Source organism: Hippopotamus amphibius, chromosome 5 (genome assembly GCF_030028045.1).
Source record: "Hippopotamus amphibius kiboko isolate mHipAmp2 chromosome 5, mHipAmp2.hap2, whole genome shotgun sequence".
In the NCBI taxonomy this organism is placed as follows: domain Eukaryota; kingdom Metazoa; phylum Chordata; class Mammalia; order Artiodactyla; family Hippopotamidae; genus Hippopotamus; species Hippopotamus amphibius.
In genome coordinates this window covers 43,859,384-43,879,795 of record NC_080190.1, presented here as the reverse complement: position 1 = coordinate 43,879,795, position 20,412 = coordinate 43,859,384, and the positions used below count along the sequence as shown (strand labels likewise).

General features: G+C 35.9%; 1 protein-coding gene across 17 annotated transcripts in view; it reads left to right on the top strand.

Annotated features, from left to right (window-relative positions):
- PCDH15 (protocadherin related 15) overlaps positions 1-20,412 on the top strand; it is a 764,244-nt gene that overhangs the window by 513,433 nt on the left and 230,399 nt on the right. For 16 of the 17 annotated variants that reach the window (XM_057735541.1, XM_057735540.1, XM_057735538.1 and 13 more), the window contains one exon: positions 18,053-18,132. The exons of the other annotated variant lie outside the window; for it this stretch is intronic. In XM_057735541.1, the coding sequence (XP_057591524.1) occupies positions 18,053-18,132 (80 nt within the window). The remainder of the gene's footprint in view (positions 1-18,052; positions 18,133-20,412) is intronic. 17 annotated transcript variants of the gene reach the window in all.

The window sequence follows — 20,412 nt, the reverse complement described above, 5'->3', positions numbered from 1 at the left end:
GATTCTCAACCACTGTGCCACCTAGGAAGCCCATGCTGGGTGATTTTGAATAGAAGTTGCCTTTGTGAGTCAAAAAGAAAAATTAAAAGATGTGCTAAAAATAACAAGTGGAAAAGCCCCAGATGTTTATGCTTCCTTTTTCCTTGTTTAATATTATTTGTACAATTAATATGTATATATTCATGAATGCAATCATATCTACACATTATATTATTTCTTTTTATGCAAATTTCTTTTTTATTTCCTATTTTTGCTTTACTTCCCATTCTGTCTCCTTTCCCCCCAGTTAGCTCTCCAGCACTTCCTCATCATATAACTCATTTTAACTGGTATGTGTCTTGATATTTTTCCATCACATCATGGTCATATATAATTATATAAAGCACAAATGTGTGTATGTATATATTTATGTATTCACACATAAACTACATACCTAATACATATGTACGTATTTTTGCCATTGTCATAAATATCTATATATTTATTTTATGTTAAATTTTCTTTTAAAATAATATACACTTACAGAAAAAATGTAAGAATGGTACAAAAATATTGGAGAATAACTTACCAGCATGATGTCCCATCACCACCAAACACAATTTCTGATTTGTATAAAAACTTAGTCCCTTATATATAACCACAACAGAACTATTAAAATTAAGAAGTTACTTTGATACATTACTACAATCTAACCCTCTAACTCCATTCTATTTTTGGCAGTTGCCCTAATATTGTCCTTTATCCAGGATCACATGTGACCTTTAGTTGCCATGCCTCTTTACTCTCGTTAATCGGAAACAATGCTTCCTTGATGCTTTTGAAGAATGCAGTACACTTATTTTGTACAATTTCTCTCAGTTTGCATGTGTTGATGCTTCTCCATGAATCGTTTTAAGTTATGAACTTTTTGGTAAGAATATCACTGAGAAGTGATGCTGCATTCATTGGATTTTGTCATTCTTTCTCTGATTCATCTGATATGATAATTTTTCTTTATTTTATCTGTGTATTACATTGATTGGTCTTCTTATGTTGAAACAACTTTGCATACCTATGATAAATCCTATTTGGGCATTGTGTATAATCATTTTTACATATTGCTGAATTTGAATTGCTGGTATTTTGTTAATAGTTTTTAGTTCTGTTTTCATCAGCTATACTGATTTGTAGCATTCTTTTCTTCAGGTACCTTTGTCTGGTTTTAGTATCAGGGCAATAGAAACCTTATGTAATTAGTTAGAAAGTGTTTCCTCTGTTATATTTTGGAAAAGATTGTGAAGATTGTGTGACTTCTTTAGAAAATGGGTAGAATTTACTAATACAGGCAATTGGGCCTGGCCTTCTCTTTATGGGAAGTGTCATTTTTTTTTTTTAATTATTAATCCAATCTCTTTTTACTTGTTTTTAGGTCTGTTCAGATTCCCTTCTCATCTTGAATCAGTTTTGGTGACTTGTGTATTTCTAGGAGTTTGTTCATTTCATCTAAGTTATTTAATATGCTGATAAAGTTTTTCATAGCATTCCCTTATAATATGTTTTACTGCTATAAAGTTGGCAATGACAACGCCACTTTCACTTCTGATATTAGTAATTTGAGTCTTCTTTCTTTTTTCTTAATCAATCTGACTACAGGCTTGTCAATTTTGATCTTTTGACAATACCAACTTTTGATTTCACTGATTTTTTTCCTGTCATTTTCCTATTTTTCCTTCATTAATTGCCACTCTAATTTTTATTTCTTGTCCTCTGCTTGCTTTAGTTTTATTTTGCTCTCTTTTTTCATTGTCTTAAGGTAAAAAGTTATTTATTTCAGAACTTTCCCCTTTTTAGATACACATGTTTATAGCTATAAAATTTTCTTTAAAAACTGCCTTATAGTATTGCTTAAGTTTTAGTGTGGTTGTCTTTTTTTTTCCCCATTCATTTTGAAGTGTTTTCTAATTTTCTTTGTACTTTCTTTTTTACTCACTGGATATTTAGGAGTCCCTTGTTTAATTTTCACATATTTCTGAATTTTGAAATTTTCTTTGTGTTATTAATTTCTAATTTCGCTTCATCATGGACAAAGAAAGGATTGTCAGGCCTCTCAGATGCTGGGCTTCTGCAACATGGAGTTGGGTGATAAGAAATGCTGTTGGCTGGTACCTTTAGGGCAGACATCATAGTCTTAGGCTGATCTCTAGGGGAGAAGGAATCCAACCATCCTGGTTGCACCTCCAAGAAGTAGAGCTCCTATCATGTGGTGCTGGCTGGGAGTTGCAAGGAAACAGCCTTTTGCTCAAATGCCACAGAATTTTGGTCTTCTTACTGAGATTTAATAGATTTTCTTAAAGCAATGTTTCTCCAGATACTGTATACTTTTAGAACAATTTCCAGAAACTCTAATTTTTAAAACTATTTTTTTAGTAGTTATGGTTTTCTTAGTGGGAAAGAGTACAGAGAGCTCCTCATTCTGTCATTCCAGAAATGTCACCATTGTGTACCCCATTCTTGCTCATTTTATAATGAAAATATCAACTGTAGAAATATACTAAGAAGATAACTTAATATATTTATGGGTTTAGAATAATGCATATTGGGTATTGTTTTTTATGAATCATGGATTCCACTGAATTTGTCCTTTTTAGCTCCAAGTGCTGATGACTGATTTTTCCATCATTTTCTTTCTTTTTTTTTTTTTAAGCTCTTTATTGGAATATAATTGCTTATACTCTTGTACCAGCTTTTGAGTTACACCAAAGTAAATCAGCTATATTTATACACATATCCCCATATCCCCTCCCTCCCGCAACTCCCTTCCACTCTACCTGTCCTGGCCCTCTAAGGCATCACCCATCATCGAGTTGGTCTCCATTTGTTATACAGCCATTTCCCCCTAGCTATCTATTTTACAGTTGATATGTCAATGCTACTCTCTCACTTCATCCCAGCTTCCCCTTCGCCCCCCACCCTCCCAACCCCATGTCCTCCAGTCCATTCTCTGCATCTGCATCCTTATTCTTGCCCTGTCACTGGGTTCATCAGTACCATTTTCTTTTTTTATGGATTCTGTATATATGAGTTTACATACGGTATTTGTTTTTCTCTTTCTGGCTTACTTCACTCTGTATGACAGACTCTAGGTCTACCCACCTCATTATATAAAGCTCCATTTCATTCCATTTTATGGATGAGTAATATTCCATTGTATGTATATGCCACATCTTCTTTATCCATTCATCTGTTGATGGGCATTTAGGTTGCTTCCATGTCCTGGCTATTGTAAATAGTGCTGCAGTGAACATTACAGAACATGTTTCTTTTTGGATTATGCTTTTCTCTGGGTATATGCCCAGTAGTGGGATTACTGGATCATATGGTAGTTCTATTTTTAGTTTTTGAAGGAACCTCCAAACTGTTTTCCATAGTGGCTGTACCAGCTTACATTCCCACCAACAGTGGAGGAGAGTTCCCATTTCTCCACAACCTCTGCAACGTTTATTGTTTCTAGATTTTTTAATGATGGCCATTCTGACTGGTGTGAGGTAATACCTCATTGCCTCATTGTGGCTTTGACTTGCATTTCTCTAATGATTAGTAATGTTGAGCATCTTTTCATGTGTTTGTTGGCCATCTGTATGTCTTCTTTGGAGAAATGTCTATTTAGGTCTTCTGCCCATTTGTGGATTGGGTTATTTGCTTTTTGGTGTTAAGCTGTGTGAGCTGCTTATGTATTTTGGAGATTAATCTTTTGTCTGTTGCTTCATTGGCAAGTACTTCCTCCCATTCTGAGGGTTGTCTTCTTCTCTGGTTTATGGTTTCTTTTGCTGTGCAAAGCCTTTTAAGTTTCATGAGATCCCATTTGTTTATTCTTGATTTTATTTCCATTATTCTAGAAGGTGGATCAAAAAGGATCTTGATTTGATGTATGTCATAGAGTGTTCTGCCTGTGTTTTCCTCTAGGAGTTTTATAGTGTCTGGCCTTACATTTAGGTTTTTAATCCATTTGGAGTTTATTTTTTGTGTGGTGTTAGGAAGTGTTCTAATTTCATTCTTTTACATGTTGCTGTCCAATTTTCCCAGCACCACTTATTGAAGAGGCTGTCTTTTTTCCCTTGTATATTCTTGCCACCTTTGCCAAAGATAAGGTGCCCATATATGCTTGGGTTTACCTCTGAGTTCTCTATTCTGTTCCATTGATCTTCCTTTCTATTTTTGTGCCAGTACCATGCTGTCTTGATTATTGTGGCCTTGTGGTATAGTTTGAAGTCAGGAAGCCTAATTCTACCAACTCCGTCTTTCCTTCTCAAGATTGCTATTTGGGGTCTTTTGCGTTTCCATACAAATAGTAAGATTTCTTGTTCTAGTTCTGTAAAAAATGCCATTGGTAATTTGATAGGGATTGCGTTGAATCTGTAAATTGCTTTGGGTAGTACAGTCATTTTCACAATGTTGATTCTTTCAATCCAGTAACATGGTGTGTCTCTCCATCTGTTTGTATCATCTTTGATTTCTTTCATCAGTGTCTTATACTTTTCTGCATACAGGTCTTTTGCCTCCTTAGGCAGGTTTATTCCTAGGTATTTTATTCTTTTTGTTACAGTGGTAAATGGGAGAGTTTCCTTAATTTCTCTTTCTGCTTTTTCATTGTTAGTGTATAGGAATGCAAGAGATTTCTGCGCATTAATTTTGTATCCTGCTTCTTTACTGAATTCATCGATTAGAGCTAGCAGTTTTCTCGTAGAGTCTTTAGGGTTTTCTATGTATAATATCATGTCATCTGCAAAGAGTGACAATTTGACTTCTTCTTTTCCAATTTGGATTCCTTTTATTTCTTTTTCTTCTCTGATTACTGTGGCTAAAACTTCCAAAACTATGTTGAATAATAATGGTGAGAGTGGGCACCCTTGTCTTGTCCCTGTTATTAGAGGGAATTCTTTCGGTTTTTCCCCATTTAGAACGATGTTGGCTTTTGGTTTCTCATACATAGCTTTTATTATGTTGAGGTAATTTCCTTCTATGCCCATTTTCTGGAGAGTTTTTATCATAAATGGATGTTGAATTTTGTCAAAAGCTTTCTCCGCATCTATTGAGATTATCATATGGTTTTTAATCCTTCAATTTGTTGATATGATATATCACACTGATTGATTTGCATATATTGAAGAATCCTTGCATCCCAGGGATAAACCCCGCCTGATCATGGTGTATGATTTTTTAATGTGCTGTTGAATTCTGTTAGCTAGTATTTTCTTGAGGATTTTTGCATCTATATTCATCAGTGATATTAGCCTGTAATTTTCTCTTTTTTTGTGTGTGACATCTTTGCCTGTTTTTGGTATCAGGGTGATGGTGCCCTCGTAGAATGAGTTTGGGAGTGTTCCTCCTTCTGGAATGTTTTGGAAGAGTTTGAGAAGGATAGGTGTTAGCTCTTCTCTAAGTGTTTGATAGAATTCCCCTGTGAAGCCATCCAGCCCTGGGCTTTTGTGTGTTGGGACATTTTTAATCACAGTCTCAATTTCTGTATTTGTGATTGGTCTGTTCATATTTTCTATTTCTTCCTGGTTCAGTCTTGGAACATTGTATTTTTCTAAGTATTTATCCATTTCTTCTAGGTTATCCAATTTATTGACATATAGTTGCTTTTAGTAGTCTCTCATAATCTTTTGTATTTCTGCAGTGTCAGTTGCTACTTCTCCTTTTTCGTTTTTAATCCTGTTGATTTACGTCTTCTGACTTCTTTTCCTGATGAGTCTGGCTAAAACTTTATCAATTTTGTTAATCTTCTCAAAGAACCAGCTTTTAGTTTCATTAATCTTTGCTATTATTTCCTTCATTTCTTTTTCATTTATTTCTAATCTGATCTTTATGATTTCTTTCCTTTTGCTTACTTTGGGGTTTTTTTGTTCTTCTTTCTCTAAATGTTTTAGGTGTAAGCTTAGGTTGTTTATTCAATATTTTTCTTGTTTCTTGAGGTAGGACTGTATTGCTATAAACTTCCCTCTTAGAACTGCTTTTGCTGCATCCCATAGGTTTTGGGTCATTGTGTTTTCATTGTCATTTGTTTCCAGGTATTTTTTGATTTCCTCTTTGATTTCTTCAATGATTTCTTCATTGTTTAATAATGTATTGTTTAGCCCCCATGTGTTTGTCTTTTTTGCAGTTTTTTTCTGTAATTGATATCTAGTCTCAAGGCCTTGTGGTCAGAGAAGATGCTTGATATGATTTCAATTTTCTTGAATTTACTGAGGCTTGATTTGTGACCCAAGATGTGATCTATCCTGGAAAATGTTCTGTGTGCACTTGAGAAGAAAGTGTATTCTGTCGTTTTTGGATGGAATGTCCTATAAATATCAATTAAGTCGAGATGGTCTAATGTGTCATTTAAAGCTTGGATGTCCTATTTATTTTCTGTTTGGATGATCTGTCCATTGATGTAAGTGGGGTGTGAAAGTCTCCTACTATTACTGTGTTACTGTCTATTTCCCCTTTTATGGCTGTTAGCATTTTCCTTATGTATTGAGGTGCTCCTATGTTGGGGGCATAGATATTTACCATTGTGATATGTTCTTGGATGGATCCCTTGATCATTATGTAGTGTCCTTCCTTGTCTCTTGTAATAGTCTTTACTTTCAAGTCTAATTTGTCTGATATGAGTATTGCTACTCCAGCTTTCTTTTGACTTCCATTCGCATGGAATATCTTTTTCCATCCCTTTTCTTTCAGTCTGTATGTATCCCTTGGTCTGAAGTGGGTTTCTTTTAGGCAGCATATAGAAGGGTCTTGTTTTTGTATGCATTCAGCCAGTCTGTGTCTTTTGGTTGGAGCATTTAATCCATTTACATTTAAGGTGATTATTGACATGTGTGTTCCAATTACCATTTTCTCAATTGTTTTGGGTTTGTATTTGCAGGTCTTTTCCTTCTCTTGTGTTTCCTACTTAGAGAAGTTCCTTTAGCACTTGTTGTAAGGCTGGTTTGGTGGTGCTGAATTCTCTTCACTTTTGCTTGTCTGGAAAGCTTTCGATTTCTCCATCGAATCTGAATGAGATTCTTGCTGGGTAGAGTATTCTTGGCTGCAGGTTTTTCTCTTTGAGGACTTTCAGTATGTCCTGCCATTCCCTTCTGGCCTGCAGAGTTTCTGTAGAAAGATCAGCTGTTATCCTTATGGGTTTTCCCTTATATGTTATTTGTTGCTTTTCTCTTGCTGCTTTTAATATTTTTTCTTTGTGTTTAATTGTCGTTAGTTTGATTAATATGTGTCTTGGTGTATTTCTCCTTGGGTTTATTCTGTACGGGACTCTCTGTGTTTCTTGGACTTGATTAATTATTTCCTTTCCCATGTTGGGGAAGTTTTCCACTATAACCTCTTGAAATATTTTCTCAGACCCTTTCCTTTTTTCTTCTTCTTCTGGGATGCCTTTGATTCAGATGTTGGTGCACTTAATGTTGTCACCAAGTTCTCTGAGAGTGTCTTCCATTCTTTTTTCTTTTCCCTGCTCTGTGGCAGTTATTTCCCCCATTCTATCTTCCCACTCACTTATTCATTCTTTTGCCTCAGTTATTCTGCTGTTTATACCATCTAGAGTATTTTTAATTTCATTTATTTTGTTGTCTGTTACTGTTTGTTTACTCTTTAATTCTTCTGAGTCCTTATTAACTGTTTCTTGTATTTTCTGTATTTTGTTGTCAAGCTTTTGGATCATCTTTACTATCATTACTCTGAATTCTTTTCCAGGCAATTTTCCTACTTCCTCTTCATTTATTTGGTCTTGTGGGTTTTTTTTCCTGCTCCTTTGCCTGCATGGTGTTTCTTTGTTTTCTCATTTTGTCTAATTTATAGGATTTGCTGTCTCATTTCCCTATGCTGCCTAGTAGTAATTCCTCTTGTTTCTGCCCTCTGCCCCCTGTGGTGGGGTTTGTCCAGTGTCTTGAGTACACTTCCTGGTGGGGGGGGTCTGGTGTCTGCTTTCCAGTGTGTGGCTCTGTGTCTTTTCTCTCTGATGAGCAGGGTTGTGTCAAGTGGTGTGTTTTAGGGTATCTGTGAGGTTAATATGGCTTTAGGTAGTCTGTGTGCTGATGGGTGGGTTTGTGTTCCTGTCTTGTTTGTAGTTTTTTGTGAGGTATCCAGCACTGGCAACTGCAAGCAGTTGGGTGAAGCCAGGTCTTAGACTCTGATAGAGGCCTTCATGAGATTTCTCTGCAGTTAATCTTCCCTGTGGCTGAGGACACCCTGGTAGTCTAGCATCCTGGATTCAGTGCTCCCTCCCCAGAGCCTCCTACTTCATTTCTGATGGAGTAGTCCGGACTTCAGAGGTTGCTTGTCCCAGTTATGCTGGGATCTGTGCAGGCCTTTCTGGTGTCCAAGGTCATTTGCTAGTGTCCTGCTGGTTCTCTGTGGGAATTATTGCATCTTTTGGTGTATTCCTGGTGCATCTGTGGAGAAGGATGCATCCCACGCCCTTCTACTTCGCTGACATCTTTCTTCTCTCTATCCTTTTTTTCCCATGATTTCCAGTGGCAGCTCCAGGTGGGAAAGGGAGGCTGCAGAGGGTGGACAGACCTGGAGGAAGGGCTGTCATCAGAGGGAGCTATCCTGGGGCTTGCTGAGCTGCTGTGCCGGAGTGGAGCAGAGGGACATCCGGGACACAGGAGGAAGGTTGCTAGTGGCTGTGACCCCACCCACAGTGATGGTGGGCTCGCTGTCCCTTGTTCTCTGCCTCCAGCCTTGCCACCTCTGTGACTGCCGCCACCACCATGGCAGTGTGACCTGAGCATGACCCTCGATCACCAACTCCCTCCCCCGCCCCCCAACATGTACACACCTGCATGCGTGCTCTGACCTTCCCATCATTTTCTTATGCCTTATCCCCAAGCCTGTCCCTGATCCTCCATGATCAACTGATTAATTAATGAAGATCGAACATTCTGATATGTTTTTCAAACATTTACTGGAGATTTATTTTGCTATTTAGTAAGACGTAAAATGGATGAGGAAACAAGCAGTGCTAAAGTCACCATACAATATTATAGATGAAAAAATTTGCTGGCAATACTAGGAGAAAATGAATCTTCAGGTGGTTAGGGAGAAATTTGGTTTTACCTATTTGCTGATATGGTAACATATCATGTGTCCTACATTGTCAAGTCTTCCAAAAGAATGAATCCTACTGATGCTTGAAGTGTATGCTCTTTGGAAAACAACACTTTACAGATTTTTTTCTAAATTGTATCATGTATTTTTCTTCTTTCTTAATATTAACATCAATAGTAAGTTTTTATTAAGTACATGCTATGCACTAAGCTGCATCCTAGATGTAAACTATTTCATTTAATCATCATGGGAACCCTGAGTTAGATGCCATTTTATTTCAATATCATACATGGAGTCACTGAGATATAAATAGGTTTAGTGACTTGCCCAAAATTATGTAGCTAATAAGTGAAAGATTTCATTCCTAATTTTTTATGACTCCAAATCCCAAGATCTTAGCCACAACTTAAATGAATTCCTTAAGCAATACTTTTTATTTGAATTCTAGAATTTTCTAAACATCTTATTGCCTCATCTGATTCTACATCAACTATATAGAGTATATATTTCAAGTGTTATTTATTCTATTATAGTTTATGGTTGACAATATAGATCCAACAATGTGCCCCAGTTCAGGTAGTTAAAAATGAGATAATTATAACTAGACCCTGAATCTTATGATTACTGGCTTTGGTTTATTTTTACAAGTGTGTGCTTAACCAAAGTATACTAATCATTATTTAACTCTCAGTATTTATGTCACAAATGATAGGAATTTTCTCAAAGGTAGGGACTGTATTAAATAATTGAATAACTTAACTTATCCCTGATTCCTAGCATTAAATCTTTTGTTTATAATAGTTGCCCACTACATTTTGTTTGCCTTATTGAACTCAGGATATTGTGACTATTTCCTAAATTAGATTCCATATTTATATCAACAGATGATACTGTGATATTTGAGGCTTAAACAATTAACCTCTGATCCCTATGCTAATTTATCATAACTTAATTTAAGGTAGATTTTTCTGCTTGTTCCCCTCAATACTGTCACACTGTTAGCTAAATGCTTACTTCATTCAATTTGCCTGGTTCTATTAACACTATTATTTTGAAAATAAATCTGGTTTTAATGTACCGAAATCTAGGAAAACTAGTTAGCTAGAATTGTACATAGGTTCTGCGGTTGAACTTGAGAAACCCTGGCACTAAAGTGCAAGAGTTTAAGTGTAGGATTTGTAGCTCTCTGGATCTTCATAGGCCTGAAAAAGACAACAACAACAGAAGCACTTCAATTTATTTAAAACTAAACAATAGTCACCTTATAGGAAGATATATTTTAGCTTTTAAAATATTTCTGAATTGTATCTACTCAGTGTATTACCAAATGTAGAAAGTTGTAGACTGGCCAGAGATAAATGTGTTTACACAATAATTAGATTATTCTTGAGATTACTAGTAGCTACCAATAGGTGGTGGTAAAAGATGGTTAGTGTTCTCTGTCACAGTTTTGCTACTGCTTAGGAAAGTATGTCTCAGGCTAAATACTATCACACACGTGCATTTGTTTAGCAAGTAAGATTTTTCTTTCTTGTATCTGAAAACACTTTAGGCAAACCAAACAATATTTTAGCAACAGAACTCAGATCATTTTTAGTTAGTATCAGGCAATAAGAAACTCTGAATCTTTAGGTAGAACTTATGGAATCAACTTTTGGGCTCTGTTCCCAAATGACAAAGGGCTCCTTGGGTCCTTAAACTTGTTCATACAATCCACATTATCCTTAACCTCTCATTACTCATGTGGAACATTTATTAATGTAGTAAGCAAATCTTATGGTGCTTATAAGTAAAGCTATATGAAATACTAATTGGCTCTAATATGTTCACTAATACCCCTTTGGAATATGTTTTGACATAAGTCGTTTATTCTCAAGATGTAGAATAAAAGTATTATGCACACACACACTCACACACACATAACTCTCTCTTTTCTGTCTCAACTTTAGAAGAAATTGAGAGAGATAAACACAGTGTGTAAGATGGATATCAAAGCAAGATGTTTTTTCTTACTGTAAATATTGTTGAGTGAAATATAAGATAAAACTTCCTACTCCATTCATTTGTGCTAAATTTACCCTGCCAGGCACAGGAAGTGCAAAGGTGAGCCCACACTGTAAGTACTAAGACATATCAGTAATGAAGCAGAAAGCAGATCTGCCTTCATGGAGCTTACATTCTAGTAGAAGAAAATTCACAAAATACATAAGTGCGTTATATAGAAGTTTAGAAAGTGATAGTGCTATGTGGAAAAATACAGGAGGGAAAAAGGGAGAGGGAGTACGTGGGGGATTGCAGTTTGATTAGTGATGATTTCACTGAGGTGACATTAGCAAAGAGCTGAAGAAGGTGAGAGAGGTTGAACCACATGTGTATCTGGGGAAGAATATTTCAGGTGTTAAGTGCAAAGACCCTGAAGTTCAGGCCTCCCTGGCGTGCTTGAGGAAGAGCAAAGATCCTAATGGGACTGGAATAAAGTAAGTGAGAAGGAAAATAGTAGAAATGAAATCATCAGGTAACAGAGAAAGTGTGAGGATAACTCCTCTGAGTGAAATCAAATACTAGTGGAAGAATTTGAGTAGAGCAGTGGCAAGGAACTGCTTTTAAAGGAACATTCTAGATTCTCTGTTGAGAATAGTCTGTGGTGGAGGCTTGTAAGAAATTAGTTAAGATTTTATTTCAGTAGTCCAGACTAGGCTTGGAGTGATATTTCTGGAAATGGTAAGAAGAGGTTTCAACCTTGTTATCTTCTGTAGCTAGAAACTATAGAATTCGTTGATGATTGGATGTGGGAGGAAGACAGAAGTTAAAATGGCTACTAATATATAGCTTGAGCAACTAGAAGGATTGATTTTCCATTAACTAGAATAAAAAGAATGTCAAAGAAGTAATTCAGTCTTGGACATGTTCAGTTTTAAAATGTCTTTTTACATCTAGTTGAAACTATTGAGTAGATACTTGGGTATGATTTTAGGGAAGAGGTATGGACTAAAAATATACATTTGAAATCTTGGGCTTTTTAAATACTATGTAAAACTTTGAGATTGGAATGAATGTAGAAGACATTCAAAGACTGATTTTAAGTTGCTGAGGAGAAGAGGACCAGGAATGGAGACACAGAGGAGAATGTGTCCTGGAAACTAAGGGTAGAAATTGTGTCAAGGAGAAGGGAGAGATCAGTTGTGTCTAAGGCTACTGATAGGCCAAATGAAAATAAGCAAACAAAGCTAAGAAACAAGCAAGAACAAGGATTGTGAATTGATCAGTGATTTTACTAATAAGGGATTTACTGGTAATGTTGAAAATAGCAGTTTCAGTGCAGTAATTTTGGGAGGGTTTGAAGTATGATTGAAATGGTTTTAGACAGGACGAGAAGAGGATAATTAGAAAAAAGTAGAATGCAAAACTCTTTCCCAAAATCTTGCCCTAAATGGGAAATCAGACATATATATATGAAATTTGTAGTGCTTGCAAAAAATTGCTTAAATTTTCTCAGTGAAACAGTAATCAGGATTACCAGCTGAGAATAAAGATGGGGTAGGATAAGTTGGAGACCTGAGGAGAAAGTGTTATTAATCATATAGGAAAGAGGGAGAGTAAATGAAGTAGTAAAATATAGTATAATAGTTGAACAGGATGAAAGGTCTTAAGGTAAGCCCATGTAATACAGTGTCATTCTAGATTAGCTGCATTTTTAAGTTTTGGATACGCTATATTTGCATATTATTTGTCATATTTTTTATATTTTATTTTTTTAAAAAAATTGAATAAACTGATTTATACACATAAATGAACTTATCTCAAAAAGGAAATTTTATATCAGAATCATAAACGACAAAACGCTACTTGACATAAAAATGTAAAGATTAAGCCATATTGAAATACATTCATAAACATTATTACTTTGTTAAAGGACCAATAATTTAATTCCAGGAGTGCACACACATTTTTAGAAACACTGCTATCCTGAATTAAAAGCTTCAGTTACTGCTCTCAAGCATTTTAATAACATAAATCTGAACTTGTTTGCCTAAGTGAGAAAAGAAAAGACCATCTAAATCTGTTGATTTTATCTATTTTAGAATCCCTAAGGGCATGTACTTTCTCTTAATGTCCTGTGAAATGTGTACAATCATTCTGTGTGTATAAAGTACACTCTACCAAATGGTATTTGATGGCTGTGTTCATCTTTAACATGAACAGAATATTAGTTTAGAAAAGATTTGTTTTCTTTTTCAAAATTCCTATTTTCCAGTGTCTAAGCACATTGCTTATTTAGATAAATCCTTTTGGGTTCCTGTTGGTGCTTCTGAAAAATGGGTGACTTGAATTTAGATGCAGCAAGTAATCTGCTTGACTAGACTAGAAAGAAGAGATGCTTCACTCTTTAAAGATATTCTTTGTCAAGCAAAAATAAAGGAAAAACTAGCTTTATTTTAGTTCACATGCTGTTAAACATGTATCAGCAAACTGATGACTGAATTCCATTACTTGCTAGCTATCCAAAGTGAGCATTATTCAGCCATTTAAACTGAGGTTAAATAACTCAGGTTGTTTACCTGAGACCAAGCAAAACAGGAGCGAGTCTTCCAGGTGCTTGCTCTTCCTCAAACTCATTAGGCATATATCCACCTCAGGGCCTTTTAACTTGCTCTGCCCTTGGCCTGGAGGGCCTTTCCCTACACAACTTGCTGTCTCATCTTTTACAAATGTTTACCAAATTTTTACATTTTTCCAATGGCTTTCCTGATAACTTCTTTGTGTAAGCAAACTCTCACCCTGCCCTCCCATATGTCCTTCCTGAATTATTTTGTACTTTTGTAGCACTTACATCCATCTGAAAACTGTATTATATAAATATGTTAATTATGTATATATAATTTTATATATAAATTATATAACTAATATATAAGTATGTAATTATATAATATATTCTATATAAAACCTATACATTAATTAATTATTTTGTTTTTTCTCTGTCTCCCTCACTACAATGTAAGCTGCACAAAGGAAACATTTTTTGTCTGTGTTATTCTCTGTTGACGCCCCAGTGCTTAACACAGTGTAGATATGCAATAAACATTTGTTGAATTAATAAGTGAATATTGTTGTTAGGTATAATAAGTGAGTATTATTGTTAATATTGTAGTTAGGTATCTTGCCGGAGAGATAATAGTATAGCCAGAGCTGAAATCCAGGTTCCTGTCTCCAGATTCTACCCCATAAACTCTATGATAAGCCCAAGGAAGATGTCTACTGTTACACTTCTCTCAGATCTTGAATAAAGGGCTTGCATTGGAATTGACTAATCAAAAATAAAGGCATAGGAAATGTTTTTGTACTAAGGCTGAGTAATTCCTATCTGTTATTTTAAGGAAAAATAGTAACTAATAGTAGCCTCTCCTTTTTAAAGATGAAACAGTTACTGTCATCTCTAGATAAAAAAAGATGTATCTTCCAATTAATTATGCAGAACTCTAATTGGAATGGTGACAGAGCAAGTAATATAATTGCAGTATTTTTTATTTCCCATTTGACTGTAAGGTTATTGCAAGGCTTAAATGAGATAAGTCATGCAAATATAATTTCTGACACATAGTAAGTAGTCAGCAAATTTAACTTAAGGATTCACTACTCTATATCATATATAAATTTCTGCCCATCATGTAGAGATTGGCAAGGCTCATATACAGAAAAAAAAATTAAAGCTGTTTTTAGAAATATATTTTAGGTCACACATATGCACATTATCAAATCTTAATACTGCAAGAATTATTGTTTCTGCTGATTTTTTCAATCATTATGCATTATCTCTCCCCTTTGATGATGATACGTAGAGAAACATGGCATTTAAGCAAGTGCTAATGCATGTAATGGATAGATTTCAGAACTCTGAGCCAGATAGTCCTATTCCCCCTTGTACAGTTGACCGAAAAATCATGAATCCTCCCTAATTACTACAGTTTGCCACAGATCCTGAAACAACAACAAAGAATAGGCTACAGGGATAAAAAGAAGAAAACAATCAAATAAGGGTTTTCTTCTAAATCCTGGGTTTTCAAAGTTTCCAATAAGGGCACAACTTCACACATGAATGAAATAGGCAAATTATTGGCTCTCACAATCCTTAAAAGCTTGAGGTATTAAAATGGTCATACAAAACTGAAGAAAAATTCCACAGTACCTCAGGGATTGAAAGTAATTAATTTGGCTGAAAAAAACATTGAGAAGCCTCTAGGAATTCCTCTCTATTATTATTTTAGTAATGCAACAAAATAATGACTTACATGAACATAGTAACACAGCATTCACAGTGCCCTCATCCCATGAAAATAATATTAAACATTAGAGTAGATCTGGTACATTATGAGAAAGGTTTAACATTAATCTGGATTTAAAGTTGTTTACACAAAGTTATCTTGCTTCAGTATCTATTTCTTCTGACTTTTATGAAAAAACAGGACAATAAATTTTCCCTCAGAAACAACAACCACTACCACATACCAAAAACAAAAAGAAATTGATAATATCTATAACAATATGACAGATTAAAATGACTGATTGAAAGAGGAAAGCATCAGAAAACATTTAGTGTGAACTTTTTAGTTATAAAATATAGTCTCCAGATACAGCATAATTCTGTTTCTTCAGGAAGTTAACTGAGTATCATTATTTGCAGTTCCATTCTATCTTTTTTGCTAATACTTGTCTGGAAAAGAACAAAAACCAAGGGGAAAATATCAGTCATGTACTATCAATCCCATTGGCTGTGTTTATGTGTTTAATTATTTTGTTTCTTACTCTCTGTCCTTGCACTTCCATCATAATTAATTTAATGAAATTTAAAATTTTAGATTTATATTTAATTGGGATGTTTCAAAGATATTATCATAAGTAGTTTATTTTACTATTGTATTTTACTATTTTATTTTATTCCATTTTGTGTGTAAGTGTGTGTATGTAATAATGCATAATAATACAATAGCCTTGCTGAAAAAATAAACTAAAATCTTGGCCTGGGGAAAGATGGTCACTTTGCTTAATTTAAAATGGGCTGAGGTGAAGGTACAAGGGAGAAAGCAGGAGCACAAGTCAGATGGTTATTCCATAATCCATGAGGGAGATGGTATTTGGAGTTCAGAGATAGCCAAGTACTGCAGATGTTTTAAATATAAACCCAGTGGAATTTGCCCATGGGTTACAATGGGGAATAAAAATGTTCAGTTAAGATCAAGCAAGTAGAAGGATGTAGTTGCTGCTATTTACTGAGTTAATGAAGACTGAAAGCAGCAAGTTGTTGTCTTCTTGATTAGTGGGAAGGTAGCAGAGAGAGATCAGGACTGGGGAGTTTTAACATTTTAAATTGGGGGGTTTATATAATTTATCTAATTAGGGATTCCAACAGGCAATTGGATATAGGTCTGAAATTCAGAGGACAGAGCTGGTTTAGAAATATGAGAGTCTTCAACATAGAGATGGTTTTAAAGCTCTGCAGGTGGATGAGGTGACGAAGAAAGTGAGGTCCAAGAACAAACCTGTGGAGCATCCAAGGTAAATATGTCTTATAGATGAGGAAAAATCAGCCAAGGAAAAGAGATAGTAGCTGATAAGGTAGAATTAAAAGCAGGAGAATATGACATTATGGAAGTCATGTGAAGGAAGTGTTTTATGGAGGAGACACTTTTAACTAATGCTACAAAACTTCTCTGACAAAACCTGGCATTTAGTAAATATTATGTTATTATTCAGTTGTCCCTGGACTCTGAAGTTTATGTGGTCCAAGAGAGGTTTCTGGCTACTTATCCACTGTGGTAGCTGATAGGGCTGTCCCATGACCAGGGCCCTGAAATCCATGTCAAAGCCATCTGATCTACCTGTAGAAACAGTGCTCCCTGTTGGTCTGGGCATGGGATTTTGTACTCAGCCTCTTATGGCTTGGACAGTTATTGTCCAGTCTTTGAAAGGGCCCAACACAACCACCACTTTCTTAGGTCCTGCCAACTCCAGGTCAGTGTCTGCCGGTTGGAGAGATTGGTGTCTCTGCCAGTGACGTAACTTATAAACAAATAATATTTCCTCTCCCCCGGGGTCATGCTTAGGCAGATACCTCGTACATCCCTTTTATATTATCCAGATTTCTTTCTTCACCCAAGTTATCCATAAGAGGACTTAATGGATCATCTAAAAGGAAATTGTTGGGTATTTTAGAAGGTAAAATCCCAGACTCCAGTGCCACAGTATAGAGTGTATATCTTTATTTCGGGTCGAGAGAAATTCAGAACTCAAAGTCAGAAGCTATAGATTTTGTCTTCTCTGACTTGAGTGAAGAAGGGAAAAAAAGGCTAATATTGACTGAAACTTACAATGTGCCAGATGTTAGTCTGTGTGTTTCAACATAGATTATTTCACTTAAACCTCCCAACATCTATTAACTTTTGTATTGTTATAGTTCTCATTTTACAAATGAAGAGATTGAGAAATGATCACACAATTAGTAAATGGAGCCCAATTTTTTATTCAGGCTCTCTGGCCCCAGATTCAGAATTCTTCACCATGAAGCTTTACAGACTATATATTCTGAGCAGGAAAAGAAAAAAAAAGGTGCATTAAATAATTTCTTGACACTATAAACATTCATATAGTGTCTAACATATTTGTTTGAGTTATTCGTATAAAATTAAATAAGTAAACCCTAAGAAAATCATTACTGTGTTTCTCCACCAGATAAGATTGTGTATACATTCAGGAGATATTATTCTTATTCATTGTTACAACTTTCAGATGAGATGAAATGACAGAAAAGCTGGGGTTGGATATGAAATTCTTTATTTTACATCTAGCCATTAGCCCATTCTTTAATCTTTATTCTTTAATGTATCAAGAGTCTTCTGTGCTATTAGTTTCAAGTTTCTGTATTACACTGTATTGAATAGAAGCCATATCAATTAGTTGATAATTAAATTATGTTTTCTCACTGAAGGCTACTGATCGAGAGGGAGACCCAATAACTTATGCTATTGAGAATGGAGATCCACAGCGAGTTTTTAACCTTTCAGAAACGTAAGTTAATAATAATTTCTAAATTCAATTTTTGTTCTTTTTGAAATGTTAAACAATGTACTGATAGCAAGAGAACAAATTTCTAATCAGAGACTTTCAGCTGTTTGTAGTTTTAGTTTACTTTTTTTTCGAAGTGTTAATGAGAGCTGGGGCAGGGATAATTCTGAATCCAGAAATCATACCCAGGAGACTATTTATTTATTTTAAACATTTTTACTAGGTAAAATCCACTGAGGTGGAAACATTGCATTTGCAGGTATAACCTGGGATTAATTAGATCCCTTTAAAGTTGTCAGCTACTCATAATAACAAGGATATTTCTACAGAGAGTAACTTGGCACTAAATTGTTCATTCAAAGGGAATTTTGTAAGACAAAGTATAATTCAAATGCATTTAAAGTCCCACTAAAGTCCATCCTTCAATTTTTGAGTAACATAAGTATATTCTAAAAAAGCTGAGATAAAAATATTTCATGTCCATTCTAAGCCTCTTTGAGGTCTATACCTGTGTCATTCTATTCACCTCTCTGAACATATCAGAGATAATGTCAGTCATAACTGTTGGGAAAACTGGCAGCAGGCATTAAAGAAGGCATTGAGGTTTGCTTTGTTTCTCTTCTGTGATAGCAAAGTAGCCGTTCTGCTGTCACATGTGGCTGGTTGTCAAAGAGATGGATATTCTTGCTATCTCTCTGATGCTTTCTGTGTGGTCATGAGTGGTTTTATTCCCTGAAAGGATGGAAATCTAAATGTAGTCCATAAGTATAAAGTGGAAAATTTGACAAATTAACCAGGCTCTGCTTCAGTCTTAGGAATATGTGGTACACAATGCCAAATCAAGAGAACCGCGTGTGGTCACTTGATCTTGTAAGAAACACCTGCAATTTCGCATTGATAAGGATGGTATAGGCACGAGTTTGTGTGACTGGAAACAGTATTTCCCAGTTTTAGATTTCACAGATGAATAAACTTCCATTTAAAAAATGGAAAGACAACTATTTTGAATTTTCCCCCATAGATACTATAAATCATAAATGTTATAATTTACAATCATCCTTAAAGAAAGAAAACTCATAAAAGGGACACTTTAACAGTAATCAGAACTGTGTGGTAGTGGTATAAGAATAGATGTCTGGATCACTAGTATAAACTTGAGTCCAAAATCCTAATATTTATGGTCCATTGATTTCCCAACAAGGGGCCAAGACAATCCAATTAGGAAAGAATAATCTTTGCAATAAATGAAGCTGGGGAAGCATGCAAAGGAATAAAGTTGGATCTTTACCTCACACCATTTGTAAAAATTAACTCAAAGTGGATCATAGACCTAAATATAAGAGATTAAACTATATAACGTAGAAGAAAATACAGATGTAAATCTTCATGATTTGGATAAGGCAATGCTTTCTTAGATATGATACAAAAAGCAGAAGTGATTAATGAGAAGTCTAATAAGTTGCATCTCATCAAAATCTGAAAAAAAATGTAATTCAAAAGGCACCATCAAGAAAGTGAGGGGAGAAAAAAGATGGTGGCAAAGTGGAGGGACGTGGAATGCATCCCTCTCCACAGATGCATTGGGAATGCACAGAAGGACACAATAATTCCCACAGAGAACCAGCTGAGCACCAGCAGATAACCTCGGACACCAGAGAGGACAGCAGGGAGCCCGACAGAACTGGTAGGGAGGAATCTACCATGGCTCAAAGAGGGTGAAGCAGCGGAGCTGTGGCAAACGGGAGGGAGTGAGAAACATACGGAGGGTCAGCACCACAGCTCGGCGTTCCTGAATCCAGACATCAATTCACAGCTGAACAGAGGGTCCGGGAGTGGGAGCGTGGGAACCGGAGAGCTGGTTCAAGGTGAGAAAAATTGTTGCCAGTAGGGTGACAGACCGAGAGGACAGGAGGGAAGAGATCTGCGGTGAGAAGTGCCTGCCCCTGAGAGCTGCCTGGCCATGATGGCAGCTGGATGATGCAGGCTCACAGGCAGGGGGGAGGAGCCGCGGCCTTAGCCTCTCTCTCTCTTTCAGAGCCTCTGAAACAGGCAGTGGAGAGACGCCCTGTGGGCCACCTAAGGTGCTCAGGGATAACAACTACCCTCAGGCACTCGGGAGGGGCTGGATTAAAACCCCTTGGAACTCCAGCAGCAGGGAGGCTGCCTAGAAAAACAAACAAAACAAAACAAAAAAAAAACCCTAGAGAGGCCCAACTCTGAGACTTTCTGTTTACACCTGAGCCACCAGCGTCCCTTTGCAACAGACACCTCCAAGCCCAACTG